General features: G+C 40.2%; 2 protein-coding genes across 11 annotated transcripts in view; one reads left to right on the forward strand and one right to left on the reverse strand.

Moving 5' to 3' along the window:
- PAIP2 (poly(A) binding protein interacting protein 2) lies at window positions 1–17,256 on the forward strand. 3 transcript variants are annotated; one of them, XM_069592215.1, is made up of 4 exons: window positions 1–149; window positions 12,742–12,905; window positions 13,937–14,116; window positions 16,333–17,256. In XM_069592215.1, the coding sequence occupies exons 2-4, from the start codon at window positions 12,768–12,770 to the stop codon at window positions 16,387–16,389; spliced, it is 375 nt and encodes a 124-aa protein (XP_069448316.1). In that variant the 5' UTR covers window positions 1–149; window positions 12,742–12,767; the 3' UTR covers window positions 16,390–17,256. The 3 variants fall into 3 exon arrangements, with proteins under 3 accessions (XP_069448316.1, XP_070148525.1, XP_070148524.1); XM_070292424.1 differs by lacking the exon at window positions 1–149 and adding an exon at window positions 10,126–10,438; XM_070292423.1 differs by lacking the exon at window positions 1–149 and having other exon boundaries at window positions 12,675–12,905.
- SLC23A1 (solute carrier family 23 member 1) overlaps window positions 3,248–23,068 on the reverse strand; it is a 26,303-nt gene continuing 6,482 nt past the window's right edge. For 5 of the 8 annotated variants that reach the window (XM_069592203.1, XM_069592208.1, XM_069592206.1 and 2 more), the window contains 5 exons: window positions 22,789–22,918; window positions 22,547–22,690; window positions 21,973–22,068; window positions 18,954–19,214; window positions 15,419–15,838 (listed from right to left, as the gene is read on the reverse strand). In XM_069592203.1, coding sequence (XP_069448304.1) covers window positions 18,973–19,214; window positions 21,973–22,068; window positions 22,547–22,690; window positions 22,789–22,918 — 612 coding nt within the window. In that variant the 3' untranslated portion in view covers window positions 15,419–15,838; window positions 18,954–18,972. Of the gene's footprint in view, window positions 4,975–15,418; window positions 15,839–18,533; window positions 18,771–18,953; window positions 19,215–21,972; window positions 22,069–22,546; window positions 22,691–22,788; window positions 22,919–23,068 lie in introns of those variants that run through there. The other 3 variants (XM_069592202.1, XM_069592210.1, XM_069592205.1) reach the window with 2 other exon arrangements.

The raw sequence follows: 23,068 nt of genomic DNA on the forward strand, positions 1-23,068 counted from the left end.
GAAGTCACTTCCGGGCTGGGGTGTTTGTTTGGACTGGAGAAGGGAGGCTGCGGGCGAAGCGCGCGTCGAGCGGGGGAGCGGCGCTGCCTGTGGAGATCCGCGGAGGCCGACCGGATTCGTTGGCTGCCGTCCCCGCTGCCGTGCACTGGGTGAGGGGTTCCCTCGGGCGGAGCGGCGAGAAGGGTGCGGCGGCCCCGACGGTCGAGGGACAGCACCTCGGCGACGGCTGAGGGGCCTAGAGGGTCCCTTGGGTCGTTGGCCACCAAGCCCGTATGGCTCCCGTTGTTCCTTGCCTTTTCCAGTTGGGTCTGAGAGATGATCTTGGACCGACTTAGTCTCTTTCTTTGAGAAATGGCCGTCGCTTTTTTTTTCTCATTGTCATTATTATGATTTGGATCTCGCTGCTCTCTATCCGGGTCCTCGGTGGCGCGCGATGGTTGCCGGGATAGCACTTTCTCGCGAGCCCCCCCAAATTCCTTCGCCCCCCCCCACAAGTCCCTTCGCCCCCCCTCCGGTACCCTTTTCTCCTGCTCCCCGCTGCCGCCTCGGCAACAAAGCTCATTGTTTCTCCCCACTTTACGCCTGCGCGTCGCCACGCGCTGCCCCTACTTGCTGCGCTTGCGCGCTCCTCCTGAAGCTTGGGTGGGGGAAGAGAGAGGGGCGGAGGGACTGGCGGGTTGCCTTGCGTACTGGAAGAGCGTTTTGTAACTGTCCGCGAGCCTGTACCTTTCTGATTTGTTTTCTCCGGTTTCTTCGACATCACCTACCCCTTAATTGTAGTTACATCGTATTCCGTGCTCGGGTTAGGAGGTCCTTTGGAGTACTGGCAACTCCTACTCCAGGACTGTTTTGAACCAGTTGAACTTTTAAGGGCTCAGCCAATTCACGTTTTTCAATTTTGGTTCTTTCACTTTTTAGTTTCTCTGTACTAATTCTCTCGCACCATCAAATATATTTATATAGCTTGTGGTCAAGTTATTTGTTTCAAAACATTTGTTGAAGCACCCAGCATTGATATTTTCTGTAACTGCAAAATGGGACCTTTTCTGCTTCTTTTGTTGTTTTGTTTTCCCTGATTTTGCAACGCCATCATCTCACAGAAACCACAAACTCTAGAAAGAATTTGGCATCCAGTGTGCCGTGGGAGAAGGTCTAACAGCTGACAGCTTTTGACATTTCAGCAGAAGACAGATTCCCATTTTGCATGTGCTGGCTAATCTTATCTAATTAACCTGGTGGTATGATTTTCACAGTTTGTGTTTGAGCAGTTGGTCAGGTGTTGGTTTGAGTTTTCTTTAAATAGCGTTTGAAATTTCATGGGCTGCAGGTTATGTATGCAAATAAAGTTCTCTAAGGGTTTTAATGAGATTCCTAGTGTTTGCTGTTTTGTGTTTCTGTTCCGGTCTGTGAGAGGATATTTTGAGCAAATTACGCTGTTTATACCACTTGTTAATTGTGAACTTGTTCAAAACTTAATTTTTTCTCACAAGTAGGTGTCTTTGACAAAAAAAAAAAAGGTAACTCTCCCCCAAAGTGTAGCCTGCTTGTCTGTTTCTTTATGGGATGCAAAGTGATTTTCATATTAAACTTGTGAAATAAGCAGGGAGAGTAAGTTTTATCCTGCCCATTTTGAAAGCAGTAGAAACTTGAGAGATTATTTTATTAGGCACACACTTCTATAGCCCTTAGTAATGCAAGGCATTGTTCAAAGTACTTTTACACTTCAGTGTCTTTAGGGAGCAAGTACTACTGTAAAATGAAGATTATAAATGAAAGAGATGTGGAGTAACTTGCCCAATGTTACACAACTATAAGAGCTGGCATTCAAATCCAAGCGGAGATTATGTGCTCTTAACCTCTGTAGCATGCTGCCTGTGATTTAGTAACATATTCAGAGTCCTCTGGTGGTTAATGGCATATCTGGGATTTGAACCCAATCCAAAATGAAAGGTGTCCAAGTTGTCTTGGTGATCTGGATCACCCTGTTGCACAGATACATTAAGATTTCACGTATGATACAGCCTGAGATCCACTATCAGTACCTCAGTCTTTTTTCTTAACTTCCTCATTGTTTATAGTGATGCTGTCCAGTAAGATAGCTACTGAGCACATGTCTGTTGAGCACCTGCAATGTAGCAAGTGCAACCGAAGAACTAAAATTTTGATTGTATGAAATTGAAATTATTGTTGTTCAGTCACTAAGTTATGTCTGACTCTTTGACCCCATGGACTGACTGCAGCACCCCTGACCTTCCTGTCCTTTACCATCTCCTGGAGTTTGCCCAGGTTCATGTCCATTGAATCTGTGATGCCATCCAACCGTCTCATCTTCTGCCACCCTCTTCTTATGCCTTAAAATTAATTTAAGTTAGCAACAAGTATCTGGTGGCTACCAAGTTGGATAGTGTGAATTTATTTGAACTGACTCTGCTTCTCTTTTGTATCAGTTTTTATAAATAAGGATGGTATTTCTGATGCACTTCGAGCGTTTTTCAGCCGTGTTGTACCATCCTTGTTCTTACCTGATAATGTGGATACACTACAGTTGAGATCAGGGTTATAGTCTTTGGGATTTTTCTGTGACATTGTTTCACTCCTACAAGTGGTTGGTTCTATTGTTTTTATCTTATAGCTTGCCCTAGCAATCTTAATTGTTCTACATGTTTAGTAATACTGTTATCTGCTAGGTTGTTTGCCTAGGTATTCTTATTATTATCCATTTTACACATAGGGAACCTGAAAAAGATTAAATAACCTGCCCACTGTCACATATCTAGAAAGGCAGCAGGTTCCAGAGCCCATGCTTTTAATCATTATTTTATACTGCCAAACATTAAACAAAAAATTCAGTGCTGCTCAGACTTCTGAATTAAATATAGAAACTGATGCAGAAATTTCTATATCTTCTCTCACTAACTAAAATACATATGTATACAATATATGTGTGTTTAAACAACAAATAACTTTTAAAAGCCTACAGTAGTTCAAAGTAGAGTCCAGTGGAATAAGAAAAAGTGGTAAGTCTGTGGAGTCAGTTTCTTTCCGATTTTTTGTGAGGGTTCTGGTGGCACCACTCAGGTTCTGGTGGCACCACTCGGCTTCTGGGTTCTTAGTTCCGCCACCAGGGATTGATCCGATTCCTGGCAGTGGAAGCCCAGAGTTGTAACCATTGGACCACCAGGAAATTCCTTGTGGAGTCAGTTTAATGAAAGAAGCAGAAAGAATTCTGTTTGAATTTTAATGAGAATTTTTTTTAAGAGTTAATGGTTTTATTTTTTATTCCAGTTTTATTGAGATATAATTGAAATATAGCACTGTATAAGTTAAGGTATATAGTCTAATGATTTTATTTACATACATCATGAAGTGGTTAATGACAGTTCTTAAGAGATGAAAAGGGGGAAACTTTCGAAAACTTAAAAGATTTATTTTCATATTTTAAAATTTTGTAGCGACTATAAATGTATGGACACTGCTGGAAACCAATAAGTGGCAAAAAATAGCCGAGGAAAAGAGTTTGTAGGTTTAAAGTGCCAGATAGCAGGAAAAAACTGCTCTTAACCTAACCAAAATCTGGTGAAATTTCTTTTTTAGCAGCTCTTACTGAGCTATAGTTCACATACCAGGCAGTTTATCCATTTAAAGTATATAATAGTCTTTAGTATATTACCAGAGTTGTACTTCCATCACCACAGTCAGTTTTAGGACATTTTCATTGCCTCAAAAAGAAATCTTATGCCCATGATCTGTCATACAGTGTGTTCCTTTGTGACTAACTTCTTTGATTTAGCATGATGTTTTCAGTATTCATCCATCTATCAGCTGGTGGACCTTTGGGTTGTATCTGTTTTTTTTACTATTAAGAATACTACTGCTATGAACATTTTGCCTGTATAAGTTTTTATGTAGATACATATTTTCATTTCTCTTGGGAATATACCCAGGAGTGGAATTGCTGGGTTATATGGTAATTCCATGTTTAATCTTTTGGGGAACTACCAGGCTGTTTTCCATTTTAAGTTTCCCATTGGCAGCGAATGAGGGTTCCAATTTTTCCATATTTTCACTAATATAAAGTATTATCTCATGGTTTTGATTTGCATTTTCCAGATGGTTAAGGATGTTGAGCATCTTTTCATGAGCATCTTTTTTGGCCTTTGGAGAAATTTCCAGATGTTTTGCCCATTTTAAAATTGGTTGGTTGGTCTTTTATTGTTGAGTTGTAATAGGTCTTTATTCTAAATAAAGTTCCCTTATCAGATATGATTTGCTTCTGTTTCTTTTCTACCTTTCCAGAGATTCTATGCATTTGCAAATTGTAAACACACACATACCCCTCTTTTACCTATATTAAGATTTTATCACACTCACTGTGTTCTGCAAATTGTCAAGTTGGAATTTTTTTTCCTTATGATAAATCCCATGTCAGCCTTATCAAGGAAAAGAGGGATATAGTGAAATTAGCTGTGAAATAGGAGAAATTAGTTTCTGTTTTAACAAGAAATGAGATTTTAATGAAATAAAAATTACTCTACTTAACCAGAGATGTTTGTTGTTATTCAGTTGCTAAATCATGTCTGGCTCTTTGCGACCCCATGGACTGCAGCACTCCAGGCTTCCCTGTCCTTCATTCCCTCCTGGAGTTTGCTGAAATCCATGTCCATTGAGTCAGTGATGCTATCTCACCATCTCATCCTCTGTTACCCCCTTCTCCTTTTGCCTTCAGCCTCTCCCAGCATGAGGGTCTTTTCCAGTGAGTCAGCTCTTCGCATCAGATGGCCAAAGTATTCAAACTTCAGCTTTGGTCCTTCCATTGAATATTCAGGGTTGATTCCATTTAAGATTGAATGGCTTGAACCAAGGGACTTGCAAGAGTCTCCTGCAACACCACAGACTGAAATCGTCAATTCTTCAGCATTCAGCCTTCTTTATGTCCAACTCTCACGTCCATACATGTAGAAAACCTGAATAGACCTATCAAAATGAGAAAATTAAAGGTTGTTAATAATACCAAGCCCTTATAATTTTAGATTCATTTGTCTTTGGGGATCCCATAATACTTGCTATTCAAATGACTCCTGAATATAAGGATGGAAAAATTCCTAGTTCATTTTTTTGAAAACTATATTTTATGTAGCATTCTCACAGTCTGGGTTTGCAGTTCCTTTCTTTTGGAACTTGATACTTGTCACTCTGCCATCTATATTGTTTGAACCCTCTTGTATTTTTTATCTTTTTGCTGCTTTCTGGATACTTACTTTTATCTTTAGTTCTTTGTATAGATCTAGTCTGCTGCCAAACCCATTATATTTTTGTTTATGTTGTGATTTTTATATATCATCATTTGGCTGTTTTCCAAATCTGCTGTGTGCGCTTTTTATATTTAGCTGTTTTCTGAAGATATTTTCAAGCTTGATATGTAATGATCATTTTGCCACATGAGTGGCAACATGCTACATGAGTTTTGATTATGCTTTCTGTGAATTGCACTGGTTCTTGCTTGTTGTATCTTTTTTTTGCCTTTTGAATTTCATTATCTTTCATTTTGAACTCTTCATTGGCCTTAAAGATTTATTTTTTGAGGTTCTTAAGGCCTAGAATGAAGATGCCTTCCTCTCAAGGAATTTTACATTTGCTTTTGCCAGGCTCTGGCGCTAGGGACACTGCCAATCAAGGGCCACTTTATACTCAGTTCATGACTTGGGATGTTCTGGACCTCCCAGGTGATGAGGATTTATTCCTCCTATCCATAAGAGGTGCAGCTATAGTCACAGTGTCTGTGTTCCCTTCCACCGTTTCCTTTTGATTTGCTTGGTGTGGGGAGTGGGAGTCATTTTTGGTTCACCCTTAACCTGAGTATATAGCCCTTTAGGGTCCCAGCTTAGAGCGGGAGGATTTCCTGTTCCATCTTTCCTATATGCCTTTTGCCCCACGAAGCATCCAAGGTCAACTCAAAGAAGCCTAGTTCCAAGTAAACGATATGCCATCTTCCTGGCCAGGGGGCTTAACATAAAAACATGATCCTGATTAAACTGCAAATTTTTAGTAAAATTCCCATCAGACTGTTATTGACAATTCTAAAATTGATACAAACATGAAAGTGCAAGATTCCCCTCTCCCCCAGGAAAGTTGCTAAGGGATTTGTGCTACTAGGTATTCAAACTTACTGAAAGGCTACTGTATTCAAAACAGTATGATACTGCGCTGAAATATTTGAAGATGAAAGGTCATGATGAAAGGTCTGCAACATAGCAAATGGTTAAGCCAAAAACAAAGTTGTATAGAGAAAACAACTGTGGCAAAAAGCTAACAGTTGATGAATCTAGATGAAAGGTACAAGTGTTCATGATACTACTATTATGACTTTTTTGTAAGTTTAAAATTCTTAAAAAATAAAAGTTGGGGGTAAAACAGTATATAATATACCATCACAGAACAAGGAAACAGTATAGTAGGAATTTGATCATGATAAACCTGAGTAACAAGCTTTCATTTCAGTAATGATGAATACAGATCTTTTACATCATACTCAAAGTAATGCTCACATGAGTTAAAGATTTAGAGGACTTCCCTGGTGGTCCAGTGTCTAAGACTGCATGCTCCCAGTGCATAGGGCCTGGGTTCAGTCCCTGGTCAGGGAAATAGGTTCCACATGCTGCAACTGCAGATCCCAAGTGCCGTGACTAAGGAATGCCCAGTAAGTGAAATAAATAGGTGAAAATATATTTTAAAAAATAATGGAAATAGTTGGGGTTTTGGTTGTGGGTTTTCTTTTTTTAGGTTTCAATATAAAAAAGACTATAAAAATACTGAGAGAAAATAAAGGAAATAAAACCTCAAGATAGGGAAAGACTTCCTAAACAAGATGAACATATCCTGGCAGCTGTAGAGGAAAACAGTGAGATTCTTCTATGCCCACCTGTTTGCAAAAGTAAAATGCTATATTGATTATATAGAGAGCTGTTGAGGATGCAGAGAAATGGGAGCACCCAGCTTATTATAGGAATGTACATTACCATAATATTTTTGGCATATAATCTGTCTTTTTAAAGCTACAAATGCACATGGCCTTTGACCCAGTTATTCTCACTTATCAGAATGTATCCTACAGAAAACACAACTAGAAAAGATATGTGTACAAGGGTGATCAAAACAGGATTATTTGTAATGAAAAAACTGGAAATCTAAATGTGCATCAGAGAAGAAATGGTTGAATAATTGCTGCTGTATCCATTAAAAAAATAAGTATACTTGTGCACATTGACTAGTAAGGATCTTTGATGTGATACATTTAGTTTAGCGTGATTCTATTAAAATGCATAAATTCTTTATGTGTGTCTCTATAAGCAAAAAAATATGAAAGGACATATACTAAGCTGTTAAAATTGACCACCTCTGGATAAGATTGAAGATGGAAAGGGAAAAACTTCCTTAAGACCTGTTTAAGTAGGGCCTACTTTGTATGTAAACAGATTTTTCACTTTAATGCTTCCTTTTCCAACAAAATTTCCTAACTATGTGCAAAGACCCATTATCCAGAATTTTTCAAATGATTATTGAAAACATTGATACATTGTTGTTTTACCGTTTTGTGATTTTTGTTTAGGAAAATCTTATTAGATGTTATTCTTAACAACTACTAGATTTTTAGTATTAGTAATTTAATATTCCTTGTTCTGAATTAGTATTACTGTGTTGTTTTAGACATCCTTTTATGAGATTAAGGCTAAAGATTAAAATTTTTGAATTACATTTTGTGATAATTTTAGGATTTTAAATAATAAAAATAAATGTTTTTTGAAGCAATAAATGTTCTTTGAAGCAAATATGAACATTAAAAATTGGGGCAAGGGGATTATGGGTTTTCTCTGTTCATTTCTGCCCATTTTTAAGTGGTTTCCATTAAATCATGAACAAAGACAAGACAGCAACAGATTGTTATGGTTTACTTCTCAGATTTTTTTTTTTTTACTGTATTTGTCAAGTCATTACATACATTGTGTCCTCAAACATCACTCAAACAAGTTAGGTGCTTCTGTTTTGTTTTCAGGAGTTCCTGTTTAAGTTTTTGTTGGTTTTGTTCTAGAGAGAAGCTTTTTATCAGCCACAAGAGACTAATATATATAGATTTGAGCTCATTGACTTGAAGCTGCTGCTTTTGGACTGCCTCTGAATAAGATGATGATACATCTCAGCAGTACACCTCACACTATGTATTTTTTTGGTTTTTCCTAGTGGTTACCCTGGACATTACAAGTGATACCTTAGTTTGTAACTAGTGTGGACTAATGCCACTTGAGTTTCCTGTAGAGAGAAAGAGGAGTTATAAAGCAAGAAATCTATTAGTGACTTATATTTACTGTGTAGTTACCATTGTTTATTTCTTCCAGTGAATTCAAGTTAATGCTGGTATTCTTTTTATTTCAATGTGAAGGGGTCAGTTAACTCTTCCTATAAGACAGGTGTATTGGTAATGAACTCTCACTTTTTTACTTATCTGGGAATGTCTTAGTTCCCCCCCACACCCCTTTTATCCCTTCATATGTGTTGTCCTGTTTTCTGGCTGCTAATTTCTGGTGTGAAATCATCTATTAATCTTGTTGTTTTCAAGATGCTCTTTTGGTCTTTGACTTTCAATAACTTGATTACAATGTGTCCATGTGGATTGCTTTGAGTTTATTCTACTTGGAAATTCCTTGAGCTGCTTGGATAGGTTTCATTAAGTTGGAGGAGTTAGGGGCCATTATTCTTCACTCTTTCTCTTCTTCTGGGTCTCCCATTATGCATATATTGGTACATGTAACAGTATCCTACTGATCTCTGAGGTCTGTTCATTTTTAAATCTTCCATTATTTTTTATGTTTTTCAGACTAAATAATCTTTGATTTACCAAGTTTACTGATTCTTTCCCCACTCAAACCTGCTGCTGTATGCTGAGGCACACCTTTAACACTTGAGCACTTTACAGCTCTTTCTTAACCTTTTTATGTACAGAGCCTGAAACTTGAATAATCTTGTCAGGTCTTTTCTGAGTGTGCTGCCAACACTGGGCATGCCTGTGGCCTCTTAGGTTTCCCAGAATATGTAGGAGCTTTTCAAAGCCTTTATTTCCAAAGCATCTCTTTCACCAGCCTCTCTTCCTTTCCTTTTTATCCCAACTGTTATTCTTTGCTGGCACTGGCTACTATATTTGCCTTTAACTGTTTTTGACAAATGCTGATTTAAAATAATAAATTTTACGGTATTGAACTATATACTTAATTTTTTTAAGATAGCAAAACACATGTGTGTGTTAATCATTCAGTCATGTCCAACTCTTTGCAACCCAGTGGAGTGTAGGCCATCAAGCTCCTCTGTCCTTGGAATTCTTCAGGCAAGAGTATTGGAGTGGGTAGCCATCCCCTTCTCCAGGAGATCTTCCTGACCAGGGATCGAACCCAGGACCCCTGCATTGCAGATGGATTCTTTACCATCTGAGCCACCAGGGAAGCCCCAAAACATACATAGAGCATAATAGAAAGTGTTTGGTCTAAGAAGAATCAAGAACAGGTCATAGAAGAAAATTTAAAATCTGATAACAATACCTTGTATTAAAACACCTTACAGTCAGTAATTGTAGGTCTGTCAGTATTCTGAAAGTAAATGATCCTCACCCCTCTGGCTTTTCACTTGACTGGCTATAGCAGAAATCTGTTCAGCAGTTGTTCCTTCCTCAGCTATCTTAAGATGCAAGATTAGTGTCCGGGCTCTAGTTGATTTTACTGGTTCCGGTTTGGATTTGTTTCCCAAATATTGCTTGACAATGAAATTTTATTTACTGTCCTTCATATACTTTCAGTGGGATCTGTACCAAAGCTACATGTTGTTTGATGAGGTGATAATGGGCAAAAAGCTGACCTTAAAGACATGTCAAATGCAGGGCTTAGGCCCTTTTTGCTAAGCACTATTTATATTTTGTTACTGGTTGGCATCAAAGGGAGGGGTTCCTTGAGATTCCCAGCCTATAGAATTTGCTGATGCAGATTTTCATTGTTTACATAAGCTTATGCTCATGAAATGTATGGAAAACACTTTCTTCTTTAAAAGATTTTGTATTTATATATATGCACACTATTATAGTCACTTGGGAGAAGGCAATGGCACCCCACTCCAGTACTCTTGCCTGGAAAATCCCATGGACGGAGGAGTCTGGTAGGCTGCAGTCCATGGGGTCGCTAAGAGTCGGACACGACTGAGCGACTTCACTTTCACTTTTCACTTTCATGCATTGGAGAAGGAAATGGCAACCCACTCCAGTGTTCTTGCCTGGAGAATCCCAGGGACAGGGGAGCCTGGTGGGCTGCCGTCTGTGGGGTCACACAGAGTCGGACTCAGCAGCACGACTAAAGCGACTCAGCAGCACCAGCAGCATAGTCACTGGAATCATATTCAAAAACAAGTTAGTGGTATTTCTACCTCTAGGTCTCACACATAATTGCTACTTAACTGTTCAGTTCTACTTGAATATTGAATGTCCTGTACTCTGCTAAACATGATTTTTATTTGCTATTTTTAACGAAAAATATGTCACTTATTAATACTGTGGTCTTCTGAAAGGTAGGATTTAATGGTCATGGGTTGGGATAGGATACATGTTGGGAAAATAATGAAAAGCTGTTGTAAATTGAGATGTGTTTGAATGTAGTTTAATGATTGGTTTGTGTGCAGAGTAAACAAAGTTCCATCAAGTTGCAAAGCAGGATTGACCTCCTTCTTTTCATAATATTTGAGTCTACTCTAAACTGTAGTTTGTTTAAAGATGAGCATATAAATGTTTGGTAGCCTGATACATAAGAATAAGTAATTTACTTTAGAGGAACTGATTGCTGTTTAGTCAGAACTTGTTATCAAAATAAGAGGGTTTATTTAATCCAAGATTAATGATAAATCAAAATATCAAGGATATCTATCATCTGTTTTCTGTTGTGTATTTTCATAGTACTTCAGTTTCCTAACCCAAATCATGTTTTCTTTCTACCCCACACAATGCGTGTGTTCAGTAATGTTCTGACTCTTTGCGACCTCATGGACTGTAGCCTGCCAGGCTCCTCTGTCCATGGAATAATTCTGGCAAGAATACTGGAGTGGGTTGCCATTTCCTCTTCCAGGGGATTCAGAATTCAAACCCGCAGCTCCTGCATTGGCCGTTGGAGTGTTACCACTGAGCCACCTGGGAAGCCCTCTACCCCACACCCTAGCACATAAATCTCAGTCTCTCTCTGCCTTTCTTTCATACACATACAACACTAAGTAAGGCAGAATTCTCAGTAATTCTTTAATTTTATTTATTTGTTTGTTTTTGACTGTGCTGGGTCTTCGTTGCTGAGCAGGCTCTTCCCTAGTTGTGGCAAGCGGGCCTGCTCTCGAGTTGCAGTGTGCCAGCTTCTCACTGCAGTGGTTTCTCTTGTTACAGAGCACATGCTCTAGAGCACAGGCTCAGTAGTTGTGGCGCGCAGGCTTAATTGCCCTGCAACGTGCGGGATCCTCCCAGATCAGGGATCGAACCTGTGTCTCCTGCACTGGCAGGCAGATTCTTAGCCACTGAGCCACCAGGGAAGCCCTCTCAGTAATTCTTAATTCTGGACTTCCTAACAACGAAAAATGTTAGCGTCGCAATACTGTTGTCATTAGTATTCAGTATTGGGGGAAATGCATATGTGCATCAGAATTGGGCCCACCCACCCCCACTGCTTAGAGACTTAAATTCATATTATGTGAAAAGCTGTTTTTTAGTACTTATGTCCTATTAAGGATAAGTTCATAAAATGAGTTTAAAGGGCCAGGCAACATACATAGAGCAAGTCTGTCCCTGAACCTTACCCAAAGGAGGAAAACTATTTCTAGTATATTTTGGTTTTGGTGTTTAGTTTGATTATGACAACTTTGGAGTAAGAAGACATTTTCAAAGCTCTCATCTTCATATTAGGTATACTGTTGCCTTCCTTTGGCATAAATCACACTGTTTGGATTTATGTACAAGTCTCTCTTGCTTTACGTAAACACATTTTTTTTAGCAATTTCAGAGTTAATGAATTGGTAGACTGTTATTGCAGGGGCGTCCCAGGTTGCACAGTGACAAAGAATCTGCCTGCCACTGTTGGAGATGCAAGAGACGTGGGTTCAGTCTATGCGTTGGGAAGATCCCTTGGAGTAGGAAATAGCAACCCTTTCCAATATACTTCCTGGGAAATTCCATGGACAGAGGAACCTGGTGGGCTACAGTCCATGGGGTCGCAAAGAATCGGACATAACTTATCAACCGGGTGTACACACACAGACTATTGTAGAATCTGGAACTTTAATGCTTCAAACTTTTAGCTTCCAATATATCAAAAGTTAGTTAGTTTTCACTTCCAGTCCCTGGGTTTTTTAATATCAATTTTCCAAGCCATGCTTGTTTTATGAGACACAGAATATTCTATTTTTTAAAAATTGGATGGTTTGGGGATTCAATTTAAATAATTGTTTGCCTTTGTTTACTATTATTAGAATCTAGGCTACTCTCAGTTATTCCTTAGACGCTGAAATCATTTAGGAGAAAAATGAAGCTTTCCAAATGCTTGGTTTATCATGTACATTAATGTATCAATATGCATCTCAATCAATATGCATCTCACACCTAACCATGATGTCTGGTAATAATAGATGCTCACTAAGAACTGAACAAATGACTGACTAAATTAACTATATTGTTGTTTTAAGGTTAAAAACTACATCTAACGCCAACCATGAAAGATCCAAGTCGCAGCAGTACTAGCCCAAGCATCATCAGTGAAGATGTGATAATTAACGGTCATTCTCATGAAGATGACAATCCATTTGCAGAGTACATGTGGATGGAAAATGAAGAGGAATTCAACAGACAAGTTAGTTTTGTGTATAAACATTCTTTTTATTATAGCCCATGACAACCATCAAATAATATAATTGTACTTGTCCCTGAAGTGTGTTTTTCACCTGGTGCCTTATATATGAAATACATGGATTTCTGTGCCACCACTGCTGTTTTATTTGGATGTTGATTACTACCAGGTTTAACTGCTCAATTGAAATAACCTTGGGAGGTTTTTTCGGTGTCTGACCCCAGAAATTCTGATGCAGAAGAGTTTAGGGTGGGACCTGGTAAACTTATTTTTTTTGAAGGTCTCAGGTGGTTCCAGTGAGCAGTAAGATTTGGAAACCACTACCTGACACCAGTCAGATTGTCCTATTGTGAAAGTCAAGAGAATCCAGAATAGACAGGCGCAGGTACCAAAGTACTAGTTTTCACCTAAGGTTCTCGTTCTGACCAGCCCCTGAATCTGACACCACTGTTTAGAGAACTCTCATACGTTGTAGAGAACTCTCATACATTGATAGATGTCTTTCTTCCCATATTTCTTGTAGCTGTTTTCATCTTTTGTCTTGTTTCTCCCTGTTCCTGGCTTTGGCCATCAGTAGCCAGCTTGATTTGACCATATCTAGTTATATATATTCAAGAGTGTTTTAAAAAAAAAAAGGTTAAGCAGTATGGTCTTCTATTTCAATGACAGTGAAGTTGCTGATTAAAGATAATTTTTCCAGTCATTTTTGGGCAGATTTAGGGTTTGTATAGTTCTGAAAGTATCATAGGTAATTCTGATACCCGGTCCTGCATAAGGACACTTCTTTGTTACTTTTTCCCTGCCACCTTTAGTGGAAAGAAATAATATTCTGCTGTGACAAGTAAAGACATAGCAGAAATCTAAATAGATCTTTCCAAGTCTTACGGAAAAGATTTTTTTTACCTTAGCATAGAAGCAGACGAGGAAGGTATGACATTGTGATTCTTAATAGTTTAGTTCAAGATACTTTAAGCCTTTCCTAGTGATGTCATCTTACCAAGTATGCTATAAATTACCCTTTATTATAAATCCAGATAGAAGAGGAGTTATGGGAAGAAGAATTTATTGAACGCTGTTTCCAAGAAATGCTGGAAGAAGAAGAGGAACATGAGTGGTTTATTCCAGCTCGAGATCTCCCGCAAACTATGGACCAAATCCAAGACCAGTTTAATGACCTTGTTATCAGTGATGGCTCTTCCCTGGAAGATCTTGTGGTAAAGAGTTATTTTTTCATCTTTTTAAAACCTAGTTCATCTTTCTCATAAGTGGAAAAGCCAGCATCCATCTGTTTAAGAAGAGTTCTACGTCTCTTTCCCTTCAGAAATTCTACTGCTTCTTACTATGGAAGCAGAGGCCTCCTGGTCTCACTTATGATATGGAGTGACTTTTGGCAGCACTCTGGAGCTAGTCTGATTAATAGATTTCTGACTAATAGATGTCTTGACACTACTTTTAGTTATGACAACTACGATACCCTAGGATACATAAATGTCTAAAAGCAGTCATTCAAAAGGGACAAGTATGTTCATGTGATTTGCCTATGCAAAAGTGGCTTGATGGAGAGGTTTCGCTCTATCTTAAATATTTAATGAAATTACAAATTTTTTTCTGAAAGGTAAAATTTTGGAGTTTTCTTTTCCTAACCCAGGATTTTCATTGAGTTACCCTAACTCCGTTTGGAATTGTGATTTAACAAAGACTTACAAGCTCTTGGCAGAAAAGGAACACGAACCTATTTATATTTTTAGTTATTCCCAGTGTCTCATTGCTGATGGTTTATTTGTAGTAAAAAGTTTTCTCAGGAACTGTGATAACTAAGCATCAGTACTAAAGTAAAAGCTGATGATCCTTTTGCTAAAATTAAGATAATTTAGCCAGAATGTTAAACTTTCTCTCCATATGGGCAATCTCTAGTTGCTTCTGCAAGACGGTTCTCTGGAATATACCCCTAGACTCTGTGAAGTCATTTTGTAATTGTCTTTTATTCACTGTGCAGTGATTTCCTAACCTGGTTGTACATCATAATGACCTATGAGGGTTAAAAACAAATTTTCTCAGAACATCCCATCCATAGAATCAGTCATCTAGACATGCTAATTTTTATAAGCATTCCCAGAGGCTACTGCCAGCCTGCCCTTTCAGACATTTGGAAACTGTGTTCCTAAAGGGCTGTATAGAGAACACTGAAATGTACATTGTGGTATAGCTTTTGTTGAAGTAAAGGACAGTAACCCAATTGGGCAGATACGTGATCTGAACAGTCTGTTGGGGTATGCTTGCTTATGGCTGGATTAGTCACTCCACAAATAATCCTGATTCCTCTGAGGAAAAAAGCTCTTTGTAGGCATAATATATAAGTTTACCTGGACCCAGTATCATCCCACTGTCTAGAAACTGCTTTATTTGACTCAGTCTGTTTGAGATTAACTCCTTCTCGTTATTTTGTATCTTCCCAAAGTTTAGATTAATTTCCCTTGAGAGATGAGAATGATTATGTTTAAATTATGAAACTTAAATTATTGCTCCAAAATGTTGTTTAATATGCTTTGGTCTTGAAGTAAGTAATGTTGAGGGGTCAGATTCAATCTGAAATTCTGCCAGCATGCCTACATTTCAGGCCCTGGAATCCGTCCTGGAATCTTTTTGTCTTGATCAATTTGCATTCAAAGATGTGGTAGAGGAAAATTTCCAGCTATTCCCTGTATGCTAACATATCTACTTAGGAAATTAAAGATTTAGAAATACACAATGATGGTGGTACAAGCCTCTAAGGCTCTGAGAGGCTTTGGCCCATTCCTTCCGTAACTGATACAGAAACAGTCCCAGAGAGTGACTTATCCAGGCCTACGTAAGAATTTAGTTAGCAGAGCTGGGGTTCCAGCTTAGATCTTCTGACTCCCCGTGTAGTTTTCTTTTCCTGTTATATACCATGCTTCCTGTGGGAATTAGAATACAGCAATTGTAGAAAGACAACTCCATATTTTCAGTGAGCATCATAAAGTAAAATTAATCCATAAACAATTCCCCAATCACTTTAATCATCATTTCAACACTTGTTTAATGTTTGTATAGTATGAAACTGTTTAAAGAAAGTCAGCTATCATAGTTAAATAAATAGAATCCTGTGTTCTGAGACATTCCTTTGGTGGATGTGCAGTTAGTTTCTGGTTACACTTAAGCAAATTTAATTTCAATTCCTACCTTCAGTTTAGGAAATTGATAAAATTTAATATAATATATATAGCTTACATCTGGTTCCTTCTTTCACTGCTATAGACGTGTTTTAATTCAATTTGACCTTACCATCTGAATTCTTGCCTTTGTCTTTTATTTTTAGAAGATGGTTTTGCATGTGGATCTGGGTTGAATGCTTCTGAGTATCTGAAGCTATCTGTTAATGAATTTGCTTTTTTATGTACTTATTTTCCAGGTCAAGAGCAATCTGAATCCAAATGCAAAGGAGTTTGTTCCTGGGGTGAAGTACTAAAATATTTGAGTAGACGGGGCCCTCTTTTGGTGGATGTAGCACAATTTCCACACTGTGAAGGCAGTATTAGAAGACTTAATTGTAAAAGCTCTCTCTTGTCACTGTGTTACACTTATGCATTGCCAAAGTTTTGTTAGTCTTGCATGCTTAATAAAAGTGCTGAGACTGTTATTAAGTAAAAAGCTGTCAAACATTTACTGAGAATAGAATTGGCCCCATGGCTTGAAGTGAAGACAGCAAGGAAAGAAGCACCAGTCAAGTTGTGTCAAAGCACCAAATTAAATGATCTCTAAATCTAAATTAAATTCTAATTGTTAAGTGAGTTCCTCAGTTCAGACTTAAATTTGCATTTGTTCCCATCAAAAAGAATCTCCTTTTTCTGAAGAAGGCTTGCTGGTTAATTGAAATAGTTCAGTATAGACATTTAAGTATGTCTTTAGTTACTGAGGTTACAAGGTAGTGAACCTAAATCTCCTGGCTTTTATGGGGTGTTATCGTGTAAGAAAATACTGAATTATCCTATTGTTACATCTAAGAAAGTATGTGATTTGAGAATTCCATCCTTTTCTAAGGAGTCATTGCATCATAGCTATTACCTATGTAAAATCTAACATTTGACCAACCCATAATTCAATTGAACAAAGAAATTGTTACATATGATTTGAGTGGTGCTTTTCCTTGCTTTGTTAACCATCACTACAATAGTCTGCAGCACAACTTTTCTTTTAACAAAGCTAGAACAGTTTTGGCTTCTTAAACTTCTTATTTGGGTAGGTTAAGCTGCCATACGTGTTCAGTGTGAATAGTGTTTAAGTTGAAAATATTGTAAAAAAATTATATTTTTTCAAAAATATTTAAAAAAATAAATAATAGTAGAACTGAGCTGCTGATGTTTGTGTTCATTGGTGTTGAAATATGGACTCTTAAGTGGGTGTACTCACTTTAGTGTGGGCCCAGTCCCTCAGGACAGCCCTGTTGGCAAAATTTGCTGAGAGAGCAAGCTTTATTAGACTCCATAGTGTCAAATGTGTTGTTATATATCTGTCCAAAATATAGCAGTAAAATAAATCCCATAGCCCCCTCCATAGCCCACCTCGGTCACCTCAGGCTGCAGCGTCAAGGCAATCATATAGATCCATGTTAAGAAACGTTCTGGCTGGCCAGTATGTTGGTAACTTTAGTATAAGCTCCACTGGCTTCTGCCCTTCACAAACCATTGTTGCTCTGATTGGCCTGGTTTGCTGTTTGGATTCACCTGGATCTTCCCCTATTTCACTCTCACAAACTAATTTATAATCTTTATTTGGGATAGGCTGTCGGTCAGCTAGCAATTTCCTGGTTCCACATACAGTTCTGCCTCTTGGCCCTATTCTTAAATTTGGAGGGCTCAAGATTAAGGAGGCCATCTGGTCAGTTCTGGTTCACATTTTCCCTATGGTCCTTTGATGTCAGTACCTGTGCCTGATGTTTTTTTAATGACTCCCTTACTAAGCTAATAAACAGGCAGGTTTTTTAAGACTCTGAAGTAGATGATGCTGTTTGGCTCTTGTTCTTTTTGGAGCCACAATACCACCAGCCCCGCTCTGTTCTCTACTAGCTCAGTACACAGTGGCACAGCAAGCTGGCAAGTATGTAAGTGTTAGAGACCATTTCTCTAAGCCTAGATGGGTGGGCAGATGAGTTCATTTCCACATACTGCCAGGTGATCATCATGCAATATAGAGGTTATAAACTTGAGTAACCTGATGATGAAGAGCAAAGACTAACCAGACTTCCTGAATTTGAGTCTAGTGATTGTGGTTAAGTCCCTTAACCTTTCTGTGCCTTAGTTTCCACCTTGTTAAAATGGTAGTAACAATAGTATCTATCTCAGGAGTGTATTTAGTTAATACACATCAAGCACTTGAGACCATCCCCTGGTACAAAGTAATAAATCACTTACTATAGAGCTTTCTATCATGGAGTCATCTAAGCTAAGCTCTCACCTTGTTGAACTTGTCCGTCTGTGGCAATGTGCACATTAAAACTACCTTTTTTTTTAAGACCTTGAGATGACATCACCCCATCAGGGCCTGTATGGCATAGTTTTAGGGTAACTGAAATCATTTTGTGGAGATTTTATTATAACTATTGAGACAGAGCGCTTTATGTGAGAGAATTTTTAATATACTTCTGTCAGTCATTTCTCAACCTTTTCCATGTCATGAAATATAGTTTATCATACTGGATAAGTTTGCCTATAGCTGCAGTTTATGACTCACGGGCTCCAGGTGACCCAGTATCAGTTCAGATACCCAAAGTCCAAAGGGATCAATATTTCAGCATACTTTTAACCTCCTACAGGGTTAATGGCCCACACTTGTTGGGAAGTTCCACTGTCACTATAAAATGGCTAAGGAGTTCCACAAACATAGTGACTTTTTACCCAGTCTGCCTTTCCATTGAAAACGTTCAAATAGGTCACAAAAATGGAAACTTGAGTAGTTGTCTCTTTGGTTAAAGCATAAGAATGTTGTGATTTTCCAACCCTCCCACAAAAGCCATAGACTAACACACAGTCCTACCTCTGCTGGGAGTAATTTTTCAGACCTTGGTGTACACGGTTTCTGCGTTTTCTGGGATATCTTCTGGAACTGGAAGCTGGTTTTTTGACCTTGAAGGAAATCCTTTGAAGACCGGGCAGATAGGAATGTATTTCAGAAAGGCAGTTCTTTTTACCATGCTCATCCCAATGGGAAAGTCATAGCTTTTCAGGCTGGAAGACATCTCACTGTCAGCATGGGCCCCAGCTTTCCACTGTATCAGACCTCGCTCTTCTGGGCTTCCTGCAAGTGGACAACAGGGTCACCAGAGCCAACAATCCTCCGCTACCTCCCTTCCCCATAACCTAGTCATGAGGGAAGAATTCCAGAGTTATCTTGATTCTCAGTTTTCTGGTCCTGCAAAGTTGAATCTATGATCTCAGCTCCTAACTTGCCTAGAGCTCTAGAGACCCCTTAAAGACACCAGTTATACATAATCAACATTGCATATCTACAGTGTGCCATAATGCTCTGTGCTTAAGTGCTTTAAATTCATTGTCTAATTTCTTTGAAACATTGGTGGGAGGTATATATGCACTATTATACAAAATTATATGATGAAGAAGGTTAAGTAATTGTCAGCCTTCACCTTCAGTATGGGGCTGGTATTTGCTGGGCCAGTGGGGACCAAGTAGTGCCCAGACTGCTGTGGAGGTAGGAAGGTATATTTTGAAATACCATAATCAGTATTAATATTCAGTATTATGATTCTGTATTTGGAAAATAAACTGTAATACGAACCTCAGAAAGTCAAGCTAAGTAAAATCTTTGTTGGTGGTAGGGATACACGAGATTTTTCACAAATGGGGGAAAGTAGATATGGGAGGGATTTGTGAATTCTCTGAGGTTTTCACAAGAGAGATGAGGTTGAAGACAAGTAAGTGGAAATTTAGTGCAGAGATTTCCACACACTGGCAGCCCAGGCTGAAAAACCCCGTGAGTAGAGAAACCAGAATTATCCCAAAATCTCAGAGAAGGAGGCACTGAGGGAGGGCTGGGATGCTCGGGAGAAGCCACTGGAGGAGTGCTGTCTGAGCTGGGCCTGGTTGCACAAAGAACAGAGGGCAGAGGAGCTGGAGCTGTGGCACCAGACTGGGGCGTCTCAACCCCACTCCTCACCACTGCCGGGACACAACCGCCAGTGCGTGCTCCCCACCTGCCTTCCAAACCCCTCCCTGTGGTGCCTTCAACTCTTGTCCACATTCCAGTCTCCTTGGCCCATCCAGAATCATCCAGGAAGCGCTCTGGATGACTCAAGCCCAGGCTCATTCACTTACTGCTCTAAATTGCTTTCAACTCGGTTTTCACTTTCTATCTTGTTGGCTGACTTTTTGCCCTTACATGTCTAACTCACGGCCATACTGGTAGGCTTCAGGAGCACTTGCTGAACTAAACTTTTTGCCCCTCTAAGGTTGGTCTGTGGGTAGGTAAAGAAGAAAGAGCAAATACAAAGTGGTCTATCTGCAAAGTGTACCCATCCCACACAATAAAGCTGTATGACTCCATTATTGACTGGATTCTGGGCCAGCCAGACCTGGGTTTGAGTCCAGGTTGTGTGACCTTAGGCAAACGATTTAACCACTGTGAGCTTCAGACTCCTCATCGATACATATTGAAGGACTATTATGTACTATGCAGCATAACACATATAATGATTGGCAGGGATGGATTAATGATGGGCATTTGGGTTGAAAGGAATGTGAAGAACTCTGGCACTCTGAGGCTGTTAGCATCTGGGTAGCTTAATCTAGCTGCCCAAATCACAAACCCCCCTACAGCTGCCTGCCCAGATGCCTCCATCTCCCTGGATTCCCAGGGAAGGCCGCCACTCCCCTGTCTTCACACCCACAGGTTGAGCTCCAGGTCTCACCTCAGCTTCCTTTAGAGGGTGTGTGTAGTGGGGGAGTGGGGTGCCATTATCAGGTGCCAAAATCCATCTATTCACTGGACAGCTTCTACCAGGAGCTCCCTCATCTGATGCTATCTAAAATCCCTGAAAGTACCAGGGAGTCCTACCCCTTCCCTATGTAAACTCTAACCCACCAGCTGTGCACAGCCAGCCCCTGACTTCTGTGCTCGGATTAGACGCTTGTGTCTTCAGAGAGGGGAAAGCAAGTGGAGCCAGCTATGTTTACGCTGTTAAGTGGCAGCAGATGGAGAGCTATCATCTTGTTTTTCCAATCTCATCTCCGTGGACAAATGCACTCTAGCCCCTGTCTCCACTGAGCTTTCCTTGATCTTACACTTCCCCTGGAACTCTCCAGCAAAGTGGTAGAGTGGCTGGGACACAGACTGTGAACTAACTGCATTGGATAGACTTTATTTAAATCCCAAATTTGCAGTGTTTAAAACCTTCAGTGAGTCACCTAACCCCTGATTCTTTCTCCTCACATAAAATGGCATTGATAGTCCGCCTCACAGGATAGTTTTTGAGGAAAAAATGAGGCATTTAGCTCCCTGCCTGACCCGTAAATATTTGATAAATGCTAACAAGTCTTATTACTAGTCAGAGTACCTGGCAACATTTAGTTTTTATATTTTGGGGGCACATAAACATGGGCTAGGAGGATTCTCAGGGACCCCACAAAGTATCCTCCATGACCCCTGTAAAAAGCCCTGATACCAAAGAGAAATGTTAAGAGCTCTCCTAGTAGCCAGCATGACAGATCACTGGCATATCTGGAGTGGGTTTTGCCAAAATACTAATGCTACATTCCCACCTGTCCTAAGAAAACAAAGGCACCCCTCAATCCAGTGGCAACCAAGAAATGGCAAGGAAACAATTCATGGGGCCCAGGAATGACTCTCCTAGCCACATCCTCTTCAAGACCAAGAGGAAACTTGGCCTCTATGAGGCCAGTGGTCTCCCTCCAGCTCATCTGTCCCTGCTTCTCCCTGCAGAGCCTGCATTGCATCTGACCTGGCCACAGCTCCGGAGACCTGGTGGACTGCCTGTGAGTCCACTGTGGTTCTCTGTTCCCCTCCCAGGGCTGACTGGTACCTGGCACTGTGTTGTCCAGTATGAAAGCGAGGCACCCACCCACGAACATCTCTGTGGTCAGCAGCACAGTCAAAATCTGGTCCACCTCAGGAACACCTGTGGAACAGGCCAAAGGCCAGTGAACGTGATGGCCTCATCCAGAGAACAGAGCTCAGAGACGCTCCCCACTTGCGCAGCCTGCTGACTTTGTCGAGCAGGTGTGGAGATAGGACAGTACAAAATCCGGACATTCAGGATTATACCCTCTGCCTTTCCCATCCTTGGGTTCAAATCTCAGTTTGCTGGTAGCTGCTTGTCCTGCAACAAATCATTTAACCCCTCTCATCTCTAACATGAAGATAGTATGTATCTCATGGAGCTGTTGTGTAAAAGTAAAAGCACATGTAAAGTTAAGACACAGAAAATGTCTTAGTAAAGGACAGTTATTAATTAGCCACTTGGCTGCTGACTAACATCCAGAGTTGGGGAGGATTTGTGGCTCTGGCTATGTGGAGCCTTTGAGGGAAGAGGCTATGCTCAGAGTCAAGCCCATCATACCTCCCCCACCCTGCGATGGGTAGACTCTTGGGAATACCTGTGTTAATGACGTCCGGGTTGGAGTCCAGGTAATTGGGCAGCGTGAGACCGAAGAACATGGAAAATCCAAGCACGAAGAGGTTGCGAGAGGAGTTCATGTCCACGAACTGCAGGTTAGACAGCCCCACAGCTGTAATCATGCCTGAGGGCACAAGAGAACCGCTAGAGGTTCCTAGCCCGCTGAGTGGGCTCCACTCATTGAGACCACGCTGCGTCCTCAAAAGCATGCGCAACACTCACCAAAAAGGGTGCAGAACATCCCCCCTAGAATGGGGTCAGGGAGTGAGGCGAAGAGAGCTGTGAACTTGCCAATGGTGCCTAGAACTAGCATGATGCCCGCACCAAACTGCACCACGCGCCGGCTGCCCACCTGCCAGTGAGCCAGGGGGTGGGGCTAGACCCAGAGGACGAGGCTGGGGGGAGGGTTAGTTGCGGGAGGGGAGGGGTGTGGTGGGTGGGCAGGGCGTGTTACAAGAACGGGTCAGGGCAGGATGTAGGGCGGGACCTAGGCCAAAGTCGG

Source organism: Ovis canadensis, chromosome 5 (assembly GCF_042477335.2).
Source record: "Ovis canadensis isolate MfBH-ARS-UI-01 breed Bighorn chromosome 5, ARS-UI_OviCan_v2, whole genome shotgun sequence".
Classification (NCBI taxonomy): domain Eukaryota; kingdom Metazoa; phylum Chordata; class Mammalia; order Artiodactyla; family Bovidae; genus Ovis; species Ovis canadensis.